General features: G+C 36.8%; 1 protein-coding gene across 1 annotated transcript in view; it reads right to left on the minus strand.

Moving 5' to 3' along the window:
• Positions 1–16,214, minus strand: part of FARSB (phenylalanyl-tRNA synthetase, beta subunit) — a 75,699-nt gene that overhangs the window by 16,642 nt on the left and 42,843 nt on the right. The window contains exons 15-16 of the mRNA XM_008593614.1: positions 15,488–15,605; positions 4,138–4,293 (exon numbers count right to left, since the gene is read on the minus strand). Coding sequence (XP_008591836.1) covers positions 4,138–4,293; positions 15,488–15,605 — 274 coding nt within the window. The remainder of the gene's footprint in view (positions 1–4,137; positions 4,294–15,487; positions 15,606–16,214) is intronic.

The raw sequence follows: 16,214 nt of genomic DNA on the forward strand, positions 1-16,214 counted from the left end.
AATATTCCTATGTCTGCAGATTTACTTCTCGGGAAAACAATTCTGTTCCTTGGTTGTGGTATGTATGTACGTGTGCACATATACATTAGATGAAGAACACTGGCTTTGCTACTGACTTATTTTGACAAGCCACTTCTTTTGACATTGATTTCTTTAACCATAAAAGAAGATAATCATATTTGTTATGAAATAATCAAAATAGGCTTAGAAATCCCTATGAGAAATGAGGAACCATTATTTACAATGACACTAATTCTCTTTGGCTTGATGGCTCTTACAGAAAGCATTCAGAGAAAAAAGCACTCCAAACTAGGTGCATGCCCAGGACTAGAGGGACATTGATGTAGTCAATGATGGTAACAGGGACAGTGAAAGTAAATATTCTGCCCCCTTTCAAAAAATGCCACTTAGATGTACTGAAATATGTACTGATCCAGTCCACCCATGTGTATACAGAAGTTGGATGAAAGCCTCTCAAATTCATAAATCTTGGACATTTCATAGATATGAAAACTTTAAAATGGCAGAATAGACAGTCCCCAGCATCACTCTCTCCCACAATTGACAGATTTCCAACTATTAAAAAAGCAATGACTGCCAAGCTGAGGCCGCTAGATCTCAAGCGAAGAGGAGGGGAGACCTACAGAGTTCATGAAGGTGGGAGAAGCTGTGAAGAAAAAAAGAAGGGACTATTCTGACCGTTTCTAGGTCCAGCCATTTCACAGCTTGCGCTGGTGAGCACACGGAGCAAGAGCTGGCAAAAACCAGTTATGCCCTTTGTGTGAAGATGCTTGGAGACTGCAGGGGAGAAGAGGGCTTTGTTGGACCCCAGGCCAGCAAGACCACTGACAGGATTCCCATAGACCCACACAGGAGTGAGAGGCCACAGACAACTGAAAAAAGGAGCCAGAGGTCGGTGAGTCATTACAAGGAACTGGTGCATGGCCCACCCCATGGGAAGTGTTTGGAGGGCAGGAGGTAGAGGAGACTGACCCACAGGGGAACAGTGGGGCACAGCACAGACAGCTGATCTGCCCTCCAATCAGCACAGGCCCACTCAGTCAGGAGTACAGATCTGCAGGGGGTGCAGTTCGCTGAAAAGACTCAGGCCCAGACCAGAGTTTCCACACAACCCAGGTGTATTGGACCTCACAAGACCCAGAAGTATTTAAAAGATCAACAATTAAAACCTGAGCTGCATAAAAAGCCTTCCCCAGGGAATCTGCAGCAAAGCAGCAACTTAGCTCAACCACAGGGTTCAAGTGCTGGTCCCCACAGGAAGTTCCCTCATTTTAGAAGTAAGCAAAGGACAATGAATTAGTTCCAGTGCAGTGTTTAAGTGGTGGGGGTAGCTAATAAGCCAACACAAAGTGAAAGACAACACAAAAACCCCACAGATCAGAGACAAAGTTTTGATATTAATCAGTAAAGGCCTAACACCACCAAGGAACACCTACAAATCATAAAAGAGCCAGAAGCCCCCCTGGCCCCCTGAGCCAGGGTAGAGGTGGAGGGCCAAAGGCCTCAGCCATGCCCCACCATGTCCACATCCAGCCCGGTGATGACCAAGCCACTGCCAGAAAGCCCCTGTCTCCTGTGTCATGTGGGCCTCCTCCCCATCCCCACCCTCCGTAAGCAGGCCAGTGAAGGAGCTGCCTGTAGGCCAGCCCCACCTCCCCACCTTCACCTCCATTTCCCTACCCCTCTACCCCCGGCCCCTCCCACTGCTCCACAACATCACCTTTGAATGTAAAAAATAATAATAAAAAAAATAAATTAAAAAAAAAAAACAATGTCTTAAGTTCAGAATGATAAAGATCTGACTTTAAAAAAAGAGATCAACACAAAATAGCTCTATCATAAAATGTTCCAAGTGGCACATATCACATTTTCCAAATGCTGAAGTATGTAGCCTCTACCCTCCTACATTTCCTAAATCAGTCTTTTCCTTCTTATAGCCATGACTTTCATTCAAGTTCAAGTCCTCACTCTCACTGCTCTAAAATATACTGTAACACCTTCCCACCATTCCCTTCACCCCTACTCTTAATGCCACCCAACCCATATATCGTTGCCAGATGAATCCCTCTAAACTACAGATCTAATATCACTCACTTGCTTTTTACAAAAAAAAAAAAAGGAAGAGGAAGCTTCAGTACTTTTCTTGTAAGTAGGTGAAACTCCCTTTTTGAGCATTCAGGACTCTAAATATTGTCACCCTAACCCAAGCTCCTTCCTCACCCTATAGTCAAACCAAGCTATACTCCCTGCTGCTCGGCACACAGACAGCCTGCATTTCCCATCATTTTCAGTTTTGCTCATGTGGTTTGCCTTGCTTCCCCTGTCTGCACCTATGCCTCCAAAGTTCCATGTCATTTTGCAGAAACTCACTAATGTTTTTCTCGAGAAGTTGCACTCTATCCCTTTTTGGAACCTCAAAGCACTTGGTCTTTTCCTGAGCAGGTTCCTTGGCAGCAGGGTCGTGTCCTATCTTTGTCTTCTTGAAGTCTGCCTCATTATTAGAAACTCAGATTCTTCTGAGACATAAAAATCTAAGCAACTGATTGAGGCAGGAGAGCCACAATATTAGGACATTGGTTTATACAAATATCATTAATATAAAAGTTACATAAAGCATTATATCCACAACAAATTATGCTCCGAGTTACCATTCCAGCTCTTTGCAACCTTTCAAGTAAGAAATAAATTAAACCTCACTTACATGGCACAATCTGCTTCAGGGAACTAATTTTTATCCAGTTAACCTGTTTGTGAAGTAAGATTTCTGAGAAAAGACTTTGCATAGAAGGAAGAAATGTTTCAAATCTGCTTACAGGTTGCTGGATGACCAGGTCTAAGAGCCGAATCCTAGGTGGTAAACTAGTGACTGAGCACATAAAGGCACTACGAAGGCAGGTAATGTGGCCTTGTGCAAAGAACACGGGGAGGCAGGAGTCTTGGGATCTATATACATGACCCAGCTCAACTCACTTAACTTGCCTACCCTCATTTCCCTCACTTGCAAAACCAGGAAATTGGACTGGGCAAACTCCAGGATCCAGATCTAACACTTCAGAATTCTAGAAGCACAGTGCATGTCTTCATTGGACTATTTCTAATGACAAATGGATTAAAAAAACAGTAACTCCCTGCATTATTTAATCTCTCAATTTTGTTTTATTTTTTAAAGGAAGATATGCCCACACATCTTCTACCTAAAAAAACTGATACATTTCCGGGTTATTTTCAAAGAAGTTTCAAAATAAAAATAAAAACAAAAATTATAACAAGCAACCAACAACAAAAACAACATCTGAGGACTAAGAAAAATAAATATAAGCAAAAACCAAAAATATTTCCCCACCAAACTTCATGCCACTAGAAATAACTGCTAACTAACATGTTAAAAATGAACGTTCTGTTAGAAATTTAAGATGCCAAATATAGTTATAAAAAACAGTGAGGTAAACAGTAGGAATAAGTGGTGAAATATTTCTTTCAAGTTGTTTCCGGACCTCTTGCCTAACAAAATAAAGTTAGATTCAAGCTATAGGGATATGAAAAGCAAAAATTCAGAATTCAATGGACAGTCAGTGAGAAACTGGCATGTTAGGAGTATATATACATTTAGTTAGCCCAACTTAAAGTCTCTGACAAAGATTTTACTACACTTGGGCTTTTATACAGGAGGATTCCCACCCTTGCTCAGTCAACTTTATGGCTTGATTAACGTGTGAAGTCTTTCAGAATAACTTTTGAGGTTTCTTTTTTTCCTTAAAGGCTTCAGACAAGTGGCTTTTGAGAGAAAACCATCACTTTATGTCTTCTCAGTTTCCAGTCTGGAATTCTGGGTTCACCACGGTGCTGGTGGCTTGAAGGTGCCAGTAACTATAGGTTACCATAGCTCAGTTGGAACAAAAGTATACTGTATAGCACTTAGGAGAGTTCTGAAAAGCATTTTCTTAAAATGCTGGAGGAGAAAGGGATATTTTGTGGAAAATACTAACAATTATTTGAAATAAAGCTCTATCTCCCTTTGTCTGCATATTCTCAAATGAGAAAAAAATTTTTTCAAAAACAGGACTTAGCCTCCTCATTACATTACCACTAACTCTGGATTTGGCTGACGTATCTTACCTTCTGATGCTTTGATCACATATCCCCCCTTATCTTCACCAGGAGGCACATTGAGCAGCTGCATAATTCTGTCCAGCAGCCCATGGATTATCTCAAACCCAGGATTCTTGTTGTAATAAACAGCACAGAGATGCCTGTAGTTTTTTGCACCTACATCTGGAAAAATAAAAGAATTGGCCACAAGGTCACATTAACCATTATTTAAGAAACTGACTTACGCAACACAAACTTGAACAAAGCCAACAAAAAAAGAAGACCAATCATTAAACATAAAGGGATACATTCCGCCTCAGAAATGCAAGATAAGATAAAGTAGTCTTTTTCAACCACCAAATTCCCTTACGTGTTTTATTTGGGGGGAGGAGTGAAAAACCCTCACAGCTGGCGCAAGGACAATTGGGCTTCATTACAGCATAAATTGTAAAACTCTGTAAGCAATTTAGCAATATATATCAAAGCCTTAAAAACTCATACTCTTCATGATACTATCCAAAGAATCCTAACTACAAAGAAGGCTTTATGTAGAAAGACATTTACTATAATATTATGTCCAACAGTGAAAATCAGAAAAAACCTAAATTGGAAAATGGATACATAAAGTACTGTATGATCATTCATCAGAATTCTATGTGGCTGAGAGAAAGTATCTTTATGAAGGTTTATCATCACAGGGCAAGAGCAAATACTTATAACAGAAAATGAAAAAAAGGAGTCCACAAAGTTCAAAAAGAGTCAAAACTAAATGATATTGCTTAAAGAATATACATAGGTTGGAAAACTATAAAGCAAAACAAGGGAATAACTATCACCAAAGTTAGGTTAATGATCACCCTTGGTAAAAGGAAGGTGCTATGATGGGGAGAGGACATACAAGAAGCTTAGGACACTTGCAATACTCCATTGCTTAATTTCAGGGATGGTTACACTAGTGTTTGCTTTATATTCTTTTTAAAACTATATATGTTATATATGTTATATACATTCTTCATAATTAAACATGGAAAAATGCAGAATACAAAAGTATATGATGCTATGCAACAACGTGGATGAATCTTGAGGACATTATGCTAAGTGAAATAAGCCAGTCATAATAGGACAAATACTGCATGATTCCATTTATATGAGATATCTAAAGTTGTCAAACTCATAGAAAGAAAAAGTAGAATGATGGCTGCCAGGGGCTGGAGGAGGAGAGGAAATGGGGAATTGCTGTTTAATGGGTATAAAGTTTCAGCCAGGCAAGATGAAAAAGTTCTACAGATCTGCTGTACAGCAATGTGTATATAGTTAACACTACTGTACTACACACTTAAAAATTTGCTAAGATAGAAGCTCTTGTTATGTTTTTTAACATAATAATAATAAATTATAAAAAAGTATATAAAGAATAGAATCACACTAATATAGCCATAAGCTAAAAAATTGCATGCATGGGAAAAAAGACTGAAAAGAAATATGACTAAATGTTAACAGAGGTAGTTTGGGTGGGGATAATTTTTTTCCAACTTTTATCTATTTCCCAATTTTTCCATGATAAGTATGTATTACTTGACTTTGAAAGTTAAAAAACAACTTATAAACTCAATATTTTAAAAAAGAATTAGAACAATCCAAATGAATCCTGACAGGTGACCAGAGAAATGAACTGGTACATCCATACAATGGAATACTGCTCAGCAATAAATAGAAACAAACTGTTGATAGACTTGACAACCTGGATAACTCTCAAAGGCATCATGCTGAATGAAAAAAGCCAGTCTCAAAAGTCTATAGACAATATAAGTCCATTTATATGACATTCTGGAAAAGGCAAAACTATAGCAACAGAGAACAGATGGTTGTCTGGGGTTAGGTACGGGGAAAAAAAGCAACTAAAATGGGACAACATGAGGGGTTTTTGGGGTGAGGAAACTGTTTTGGATCTTGTGGTGATGGTTAGAAGAATCTAATCCTGTATTAAAACTCTTTAAAAAAAAAAAAGAAGTGCACAGCATATAAAGGAAGACTCAAAGTTAATAGTGATTACTTAACTTTATGATAGGTATATACTCTTGTGGCCCTTTAATAAATCGTACAGACCACTGCTCTAACACGAACACTGAATGAAGGCTGGCCTCATTTTTCTTTTCAAATTAGTAAAAGAGAAAGAACAAACTAATATCTGTCTGAGGGAATAAAATGAGAATAGAAAGCTATTCATATTCATATATATTGAGTAAAAGCTCTCCCACTAATTTATGCTCATAGGTAATAGCTATTAGCCATAGTTCACATAAAATATAGGATGCCTTGTATCTTTCAGATATTCAAATAAAACATGACTATTTTGAGACACTGTACTCTATTACTAAAGTAATATCAAAGTGAGCACATAAATGGGTAAAAGGGAAACTAACATTAACTGATAAGCTACTATGTGCCAGGTATTTAGCAACTGTCAGCCTATCTATAATCTTATTTAATTTTCAAGACAACCATGCAAGGTAGGTATTATTACCCATATAAAACAGACAGAGTAACAAAAGTTCAGAACGATTAAGTAACTTGCCCAAAGTCAAACTAACTTGCTGGAACTAATCGTAATTAATTACGTAGCTAATAAGTTACAAAACCTTTGATTGTATGACTCTAATACCCATGCTCTTTCTACTATACAGTATACCCTAAAGGATATAGATGGAAGAAAACAAACAACCTAAGTATAAGGGCAAACTTACATATAGCTAAATACCTACTTAATATCGTCATAGATGAGCATTCTTCGAATGTTTCTGATATAAGCAGATGTTTTAATTTTCAAAAGTTTTCATGATATTTAAGAATTCCATTTAAGCAACTGGAATAAATTATTTTTAAAAGTCAGTGAAGTTTCTAACCATCAACAGTATATTCTGAGTTGAACTTCTGACTGAACAGACATAGAGAAGTAACTATTCTTGCTATTTCACATTTCTTAGTACATACTGTTCTAGGCACTCTACTCTAGATATCCCTAGATGGGAGAGGTCAAAGCCAGTATGGGACTTGCACTGATTAAACCGTCAATAATTATTTCCTGAATAAATGACTAAAGCCTGCAAAAAGGAGATAAGCACACACAAATAACTATTAAACAAGGCCAGGAGCAGACAGTGGGTCAAACTGTTAAGTCAGCACAAGAGCCAGCTGAAGTAAGAAAGCAAGTACCATACTGCTGTCACTCTCCATCATTCCCACTTACAAGGAAAAAAATTTTGTTATCTAAAAGCTATAATCCAAGGTGTAAGAATAAAGATCAATATTAAAGTCAGGGAGGCATAAAACCCCACTAAACCAACCACATGCAAAAACTAAAATGGGGAGCCTGATTCTACTGCAGGAACACAAACTCACTTTCTCTGACTTTCTCCCTCTCTCCGCCTAGGGGAAAAAAATGAAATGAAATAAAACTAAATTATCCTTTTCATACTACTGACTTGCTTCTGGGTATCTGTGCCATGTGGTACCCATTTGTTGGTATCACATGCTTCCACTTTAACACACAGGCACATATTGAAACTACTTTGTAGTTCCATTTTTGCTGTGAGCAAACAGTGCAACAGTAATGCCACCACTCGGAGAGCTTAGCAACATAAGCTAGAAGCTCTATTTTGGTAACCTTTGCCTTGGAATACTTCTTTCCTGACCTCCAAATTATGTAAAACTTACCTTTCCAGTAAGAGTAGCAACATCTGGAGTAAAGACTTAGAATTTTAAAAAGCAAATTAAGTGATTTGGGTGATCAGAATAATGAAATAGCAAAAAATGCAGAACTTTAAAAAAATTATACCTACTTCATTCAAAAGAGGTTTTAGAATATTTACAGCATACACATACACTAATGAAGTATATATTTTTAGATTTAATTCTGTGGTACTTTTAAGACAGGCCACTGACTTTTAGGGCTGTGTATTAAACTCACCATAATGATTAGATTAACCTCATAATTTAGACGCCCCCTCCTAACTCCACCACTGATTAGCTGGTTTTTCACATTTCCCAAGGGCTATTGCTCCTTCTAGACTTGCTTCCTCATATCTTGCTAAAATATTCCCTCTATTGTAGCTGAATTTGATTAAAGGAGAAAATAACCACGTACTCATTTCCACCCATTCCTCCTTGGAGAAACTGCTAGGTATAGTAAAATTCCCATTTCCTAGTATTTTGCACTGAGAGACTATATTACATCACAGGAAGTTCACTGACTGCACACCACAAAATAAGAACTATTTAAATTTCATGCCAAAGCTAGGGTTTGTTGGAAATGCCTCAGTTCTTCATAACTTGGTTAACAGACCTCTTGTGTCATGCCATCAAACAATTCTGCTTTTTAAATGGGCCTGCCAAGTATGTCAGCTTAAATTATCCATGTATTTCACAGACTTCAAAGTACTGCCTGGAGAGGGCTGATTTAAACCACCCAAAGGAGGGGCGGCTAGCTACAATTCTGTAAGCTGAAAGAACATGTCAAATAATTTTCTTCCTAAGAGAAAAGAAAAAGGAATGGTACATGATGTCCCCTAGTAGATGACAACTGCATACAAGTCAAATTTTTAGAATAGGCTCTTGCTTGGTGTAGTTCTTTTTTCACCAAAGTACTGATGATTAAAAGCAAATTAGGGGTTTTCAGTTATGTTATCATATATGGCATAGACTGGAAAAGGGCAGAGACTTCAAGAGAACCTTCCCACTCCTATTCACACATTCACCTACAAACCCAAATAAAGATGCTGGGAGAAAGCCTACTTAGGGAGACTAGGGGCTAGTGTAGAGCTTGAGATTAACAGTCTGGCCAAGCTCAGAAAATAAAACAAATCACCTTGATTTTTAAGTCAATTTCATCCAATAAATTTATTTAATACTGGTACCCACAAGATTCAACTTATACTGCAAATTTTACTTATCACCTGAAGAATTTCAGTGCAGGCCTAAATGATTCACAAAAGCTACAAAAATCCTGTGAAGACATCAGCACCTTCAAAAACCATACGTAATGTGGGGAAACAGGAACCTTTATACTTTGGGTAGGACTATAAATTTGTAAAAGAAAATCTTTTTTGGAAGAGAATTTGATAAGTTATCAAACACTGAAATGTGTATACTGGGCCGGCCCCGTGGTGCACTCAGGAGAGTGTGGTGCTGGGAGTGCAGTGACGCTGAGAGCGCAGCGATGCTCCTGCCGCGGGTTCAGATCCTATATAGGACTGGCCGTTGTGCTCACTGGCTGAGCGCGGTGCGGGCGACACCACACTAAGGGTTGCGATCCCCTTACTGGTCACAAAAAAGACAAAAAAAAAAAAAAGAAATGTGTATACTTATGAATTGACCAATTCTATTTCTAAAAAATACATATTTGTACCAGAATATTCAATGCAACAGACATATTTTAACAAAAATCTGGTAACAATCTAAATACTCATCATAACAGTCCAGGTAAATAAATTATAGTGCATCCATATGATCAAATATTATACGGCCATTAAAAAAAAGTGGGAGACCTGGCCAGTTAGCTCAGGTGGTTAAAGCATGGTGGTTAGAGCATGGTGCTGATAGCACCTAAGTATAAAGTTCAATCCCTGTACCAGCCAGCTGCAAAAAAGAAAAAAAGAAAAGAAATGAAGTGGATAGAATGTGATCATAGGAAAAAACAAGGTGCAGAAAAGAATGGGTAAAGTACAATCCCATTTGTGTAAACTAAAGTGTTTATCGGTATCTATGGCTATATAAAGAAATGTAAAACATGGTTACACATGAACAGAAAAGGTCTGACAAATTTCAAGAGCAGAATTAGGGAGAAGTTGGATTTCTTTTTTTAAATAGAAAAAGAATAGAATTATTCTTAAATTAAAAATATAGATTCATGGAGCAATTAAAGGCATTACAAATATATTTTCAATTTTATTATACAAACATAATAAAACTTAAGCACAATTTTCCTTAAAATACTTCTATATTATAGCACCAAAGTACAGATTTTTCTTTTTTAAATCATGCTGAAAGCTAAGAAACAAATTGAGGAAAAATCTATGACCTTCTCAATGCATGAAGAAAAAAGTTACATCCTTTTGGGTTGGCTTTTATTTAGTTAACATGAACCTGGAATGGATTTTTATCTATTAAAAAAATACACTATTCAATGCATGACAGAGCACATTATACTCACATTAGCAAACCTTAACTATGTGGAACTATACATACTAAAATAACTTTCTATATTAAAAATGATGTATTTACACAGTTAAGATGCCATCACATATGCGAATGATGCTACTTCAAAAATTGTTAATGTCAATGCTCCTTATATCCATATTTTTTGAATTATTAATTGGAAATTCTACATGCCAAAAATATGAAATAGTGAAATTAAATTAATCCAGACTGATGACATAAGCTCTCTTCAGAAAACCACATTCCACATGTTGATGCTAGATAATCTTCCTTTACTTGAGAGCTCCAGAATTAATGAACAATTTCTCCAAACTGAAGTATTTCAGAAGCCCAAAATGAAAACACTTTTACTGAGCTCTTTATTAAGCATAGAGTTATACAAAAAAACTATAAAGATCTGGCCCCTGCATTTTAGTAGCTTACAATATATGACAGATACATGAACAATGACATACTTATATGGTATAAAACAACTTCAAATTAAAAGAACAAACCGAATCATAAAAGAATAATGAATTAGTTATGTCCTTACTGGCAGCCATAGTGGTCAAGGGAGGAAAAAGGAACAAAAATCTTAAATAAATATTGCAATTAAAGTTAAAAAAAAATCTGGATTTTCACATCCAAACTAGGCAGGGTAAGGAGAAGTAGATCATTGTAATCTGAAATTTTAGAAACTATTTAGGCAGTGATTTGGGGGACAGAGGAAATACAGCTTGAACCAGGACTGCAACAATAATTTGGAGAAAGTATGAATAGTCTAAGGAAGAAGTAAAGGCTTGGAGTAAGTGTGCTTCATGAAGTAAGTGAGGTTAACTGGTGCCCTCTGAGTGGTCAAGGGCCTTTAACCAATTCCATCTACTACAATAATTGTTGAAATCCAGAATTTTTTAACTCCATTAATTGAAACCAAAGTGCATGGCAATTTGATTACCAACATTCTCCACAGACAGATATATTAGGCTGACAACCAGAAGATTGTCTCCTGCTAAATCTAAATTACGCTATGTACTTTATAAAGCCAAACTATTCTTTCTTAGGCTCTTGTCCTTTTTTAAACTTAAAGTCACTCAATCCAGTGATGTGTTTTCTCCTGCCATTTCTGTGAGATTCTAGGCTTACTGGCAGCTTCAGTGACCATCAAGGAATAAACTGTGATTGCAGAATTCAATCTACATTTAAGAAAACACTGGAATTTTGGACTTCGCAAAATATACTTGCTTTTCTGGGAGTAAAGATGAAGAATTCCCCTGAAGCAATATTTTTTATTATTTTGTTTATAGTTTAGCTATTCTTGACATTGAACAGAAAAAACAAAAGTATTAATGACTGAAACCAACCAATAACTTACCCAGCAGCCTGATAAGGCAGCTTCAGTGCTGCCTCTGCTGACTTCCCTGTTAGAAAGCTAAAATATTTACCCTATGGCAGGCAGAGTTTGCATTCAACTTCTCGGTCCAAAAACACATGCCACTCTGCCCAACAAAAGGGATAAATCAGCTTAGTCCCTTGAGTCATGACTAATTTTTAAAAATGTTACAGCAGCTTTGGATCTTGAGATTCAATAAATGCACTGGTTGGCTCAGCCTCAAGGAACCTGAATATGTCTGATTTAGGGTGCAAGTCTTAATACTTGAGAAGTACGCCTGACTTAGTCTCTAAACTGGCAGACTGACAGCCTCGCACAACATGGATGGTCAGTTAAAAAGTCCACATTAGAATAACAAACTGTCCCATCAGGTCAACTGTGAAAAATAGGCTAATAGTCCTTCATGAATACAGGTCAGAAAAAATCTGTAGGAGTCATACTGAAATCCATTATAGATTCCATTTTCATTTCCATTTTGGAAGATATGCTTGCCCACCCACAATTGATGTGAAGCTGGGAATGTTGGGTTTTTCCTTAACATTACAAAGCAAGTTAATGGCAGTTGCCATCCCTTCTCTGTGCTACCAGGGCACCTTGTACATTCTCTCTTAATATAACCTGTAAGAATCTGCTAACAGGTCTGTCTCCCTCAAGACTGGTAGCTCTTATATGCCAAGCAGTCCCTAGCAAAGAAAAGGAACTGGGAGATACTTTCCTACCAATGTGTTGAATGAGACTGGCTGATCCATTCTCACTGAGCATCCCACCCCTTTGAACCAGCAGTTTGGATACTGCTTGCACTAATGAAAATTTGGGAAATTTTCATATTAACGAAAAATTCCTCTATCCTTTCACTTTTGATGGTTTAGACTTTTTTCCTTCAAAAAAGCTTCATTCTTTAGGAGGAAATAATGTTAATGTTAATCCAACACAGAAATGGCTACTGGTTTGAGAGACAGTAAAAACACACATGTCCATTCATTGAAAAGATGAATTACTCAAAAAAGCAACATTCCTGTTTTCTTAAGTAAATTCCCACATCAGTACGTTTTGGTTTTCTTACCCTAAAAAAAATAGGGCACAACAGAAGAAAAATCAATTAAGTCAAAGGTTAGGATAAAAATTGGCCCCAAGAGCCTTAGCAAGGCAACATTAACCCTTTAATGGCCAGCTAAAGCTTTCAAGTCATTCTGGTAGAAAATTCCCACATACCAGGATGCTAGGTATCTGGTGTCAGGGACTGCTAATAACCTAACAATAAAAGCGAACACCTAACAGTGCTTATTATTTGGCTGGAACTTTTCAAAATGCAATTCCACTTAATCCTTAAAACAAATCTAATGAAATAAGTGCTAACATTATCCCCATTGGACTGATGAGAAAACTGAGCCATGGAGAGATTAAATCAACTGTCCAAAATTAAGCAGCTGGTAAATGGCAGAAGCATGACTCAGACCCAAGCACTCTAGCTGCAGAGTCTCTCTACAGAATTGTGGTGCTGTGCTGCCTCTCCTATATAGGCCTCTATGTATACCAGATGACACGTAGGGAATCCACAAGTACATATTTAGAATACTCCATCAGAAAAGCTTCTTTTGTTATGAAATAAAATCCAGGCCTACCTAAACAAAACACGTACTCCAAATAAACTAAAGCAAACCTATGTTTTCAAGATGGTAGACTTACCAAGTACATTTACCTGCCTTCATTTCTCAAATCCCATTGATAGGACAGAAAATTTTAAAGAAAAAGAATAAATCATAATAGTATAAGACAACAGGCAAAAGTAGTATCAGATGGAAATGAATCAATGGGGAAAGAGAACAGAATAATTACAACTAAAAACAGGTATAAAAAAGGTTATCTACAGAGATGAGAATTATTCCTTCTGATGAAACAAAGTGCAGCAGAAATGCAAATCTTTAAGTTAAGTATATGGACTAGGTTGCTGGGGTAATCAATCACCTGGGTGATTTGTTAAAAGATGGCCCATAGCACTAGCACTTAAGGACAACTCTCTCTCTCAAAACAAACAAACAAACAAAAAAACCAACTCTCAATAGGGGAGTTATCTCCAAGCACAGGTCTTGAGGCCAGAATGAGAAGCAGAATAGGGTCCATATATGGGCCTTTCCAACAAACACAGATTAAAAAACAGCAAATGTACCTCTGCCCAGGATTGTAATACAGTAAAGTGCTCCATGCCCACAGCAAAACTTTACTTGAGGCAACTGTGGGACCCCAGCTTGCTCCTCATCCTCAACCTCCAGACTGAGCTGCCTGCTATGAGCATGCCCTACACAGCCCTTAGAAGACCTGGCAATTAGAAAAGAGGCCTATTGCTGAAACAGCATTACAAAACTTTTAAGGAAACCAAGTATAACTAACTTAATCCTATATTTATAAATATGAACAGATCACCCAGGAACAAAACAATATAAAACTCAAAGAACTAAGATGAAAGGAAACAAGTCAAAGTTAACAAAGAAATTTGACATTGGAATTATAACACATTCTCAGCTACCTTTACCAATGGAGGATTTGAGGCACAAGAACGCTCAAAACTATTTGCAGCTGGGACTAAAAATGTTTTCTGGTTTCTACTACAGGTTTACCTCCCAAAGAAAATTTTACATAGACTGATATTAAAAATGAACTTTATGTGCACTGAGACCTAAATTCTGGTCCTAGCTCCAATATTTTATGCAGCCCTGGATAAATTATTTTCTATCTTAATTTTCCAATATGTTAAATGGGACAATACTAGCAAACAGATGGAATCCAGCCTTGGCTGAAATGTTTGCTATGGACAGTCCACATATGACAATCACAGTGGTTATACCTCTACAATATCTATTTCCTAAGACAGGTCGATCCACAGCGTTTGCTTTTGGTAATTAAGAGTGATGCCTATTATCCTCTTCAGGATAAATTGAGGAAAAGTCATTGCTTTTGCTAACTGATTCAAAAGAACACACTGTGAATTCTGTAGAGTCTGGAGTAAGAATCACTGAATAAACACTGCCTGGACTTGATCTGCTAGATCCAGGGAATCAAGCGAACACTGACAGCAATTGAGTCAGATGAGGCACTGCTCACCAAGGGATTACCACACATACAGGTCGAAACAGCCAGCTGGACTTATATCTGAGACTGGAGACACAGAGTTTGAATGAGACAGACTTCCTTGGCAATCAGGTTTAGGTACTTACTAAATATACGTATTTATTAAATAACCACCACATTCCAAGTGTTGGACCAAGCAACCTGCTGTAGTAACAAGTCCAGACCATACTCAAAAGGGACAAAAACTGGTAAAACACATTCACAATCATCAGTACAACAGTGATGGTGGACAGTCACTGCTAAACCAGAACGAGAAGATATCAAGTACGTTAAAATGATACGCATAAAAATCACATGATATAAGAAAAAGAAACGTTCCATAGTGCTTTTCAAGTTGGGGTTTTAAGAGGGCTCTTCAAAAATATTATTATTTGTTATAATGTGTTTTCCATTAGAAGAAATGAGAGACATAGCAACCAAATATCTGGACCTTGCTTGGATTCTGATTCAAATAACTCAATCATAAAAAGTAAATTTATGAAACAACTGGTAAAATTTAAACATTAAGTAGATATTTGATGATAATAAAGTGTGATGATGATGGGTTACTAAAGTGCTGGTGAAATGATACAATGTCTAGATTTACATTTTCTCTATTTATATATGTAATTGAAATTTACATAATAAAAAGTGCTTTAAGTATACAAATCAAAGGTGAGTCATTCTTACCTCTGCTAGAATCTTTTATTACAATGTCAGAAATTTCAAACAGTTTCAGAGGAAGGGGCATCTTCCGATTTGCTGCTAAGGTCTTTAGGAGACCAGGAAGAAGGGTTGTGCGTGCCACCTACAGGAAAAGACATGAAACTGCACTGACCAAATAGGAACCAGACAATATATATTTGGTCTTTAAAGACTAAGCCAAAAGACTCCACGGCTTCACAGGAAGACACTTCTGGAAAATGCAATGCCTAAAATGTCCAAATCATTTTAAATTTCCAGTTCCAAGACATTGTAATTGAACTAAAAAGAACTAGAAATATTCTAGCTGCCAAGTTTATGAAATGAAGATTCATAAATGATTAAAAAATAAGTGAGGAACAAATATTATAACAAATATGATTGCTCTTATCTAAAGATTGGTTATTTATTCATTATCATTTTTAAAATTAAAGTTGGCTTTCAAGATTTCAAATACGTAAATTTTCATATCTTGCCTCATTTCAAAAATAATTGAAGCACATTACAAGAAATAGAAATATTTAAGTGGATTAAATATGAGTTAATCAAAAGTTTAAAAATCAGGACCAGGGAAAATGTAAATGCAATTAAAATACTAGGACAATGAGAAAAACGGAACACAAATATGCAGGCACTAAAAAGTTATACAGCTGCTATGGGCAGGCTGTGACTATAATCCTCAGCTTTTCATTAATTAAAGCAAATAGTAAAATAT

The sequence above is a fragment of the Galeopterus variegatus genome, unplaced genomic scaffold, assembly GCF_000696425.1.
Source record: "Galeopterus variegatus unplaced genomic scaffold, G_variegatus-3.0.2 Scaffold160, whole genome shotgun sequence".
Taxonomy (NCBI): Eukaryota; Metazoa; Chordata; class Mammalia; order Dermoptera; family Cynocephalidae; genus Galeopterus; species Galeopterus variegatus.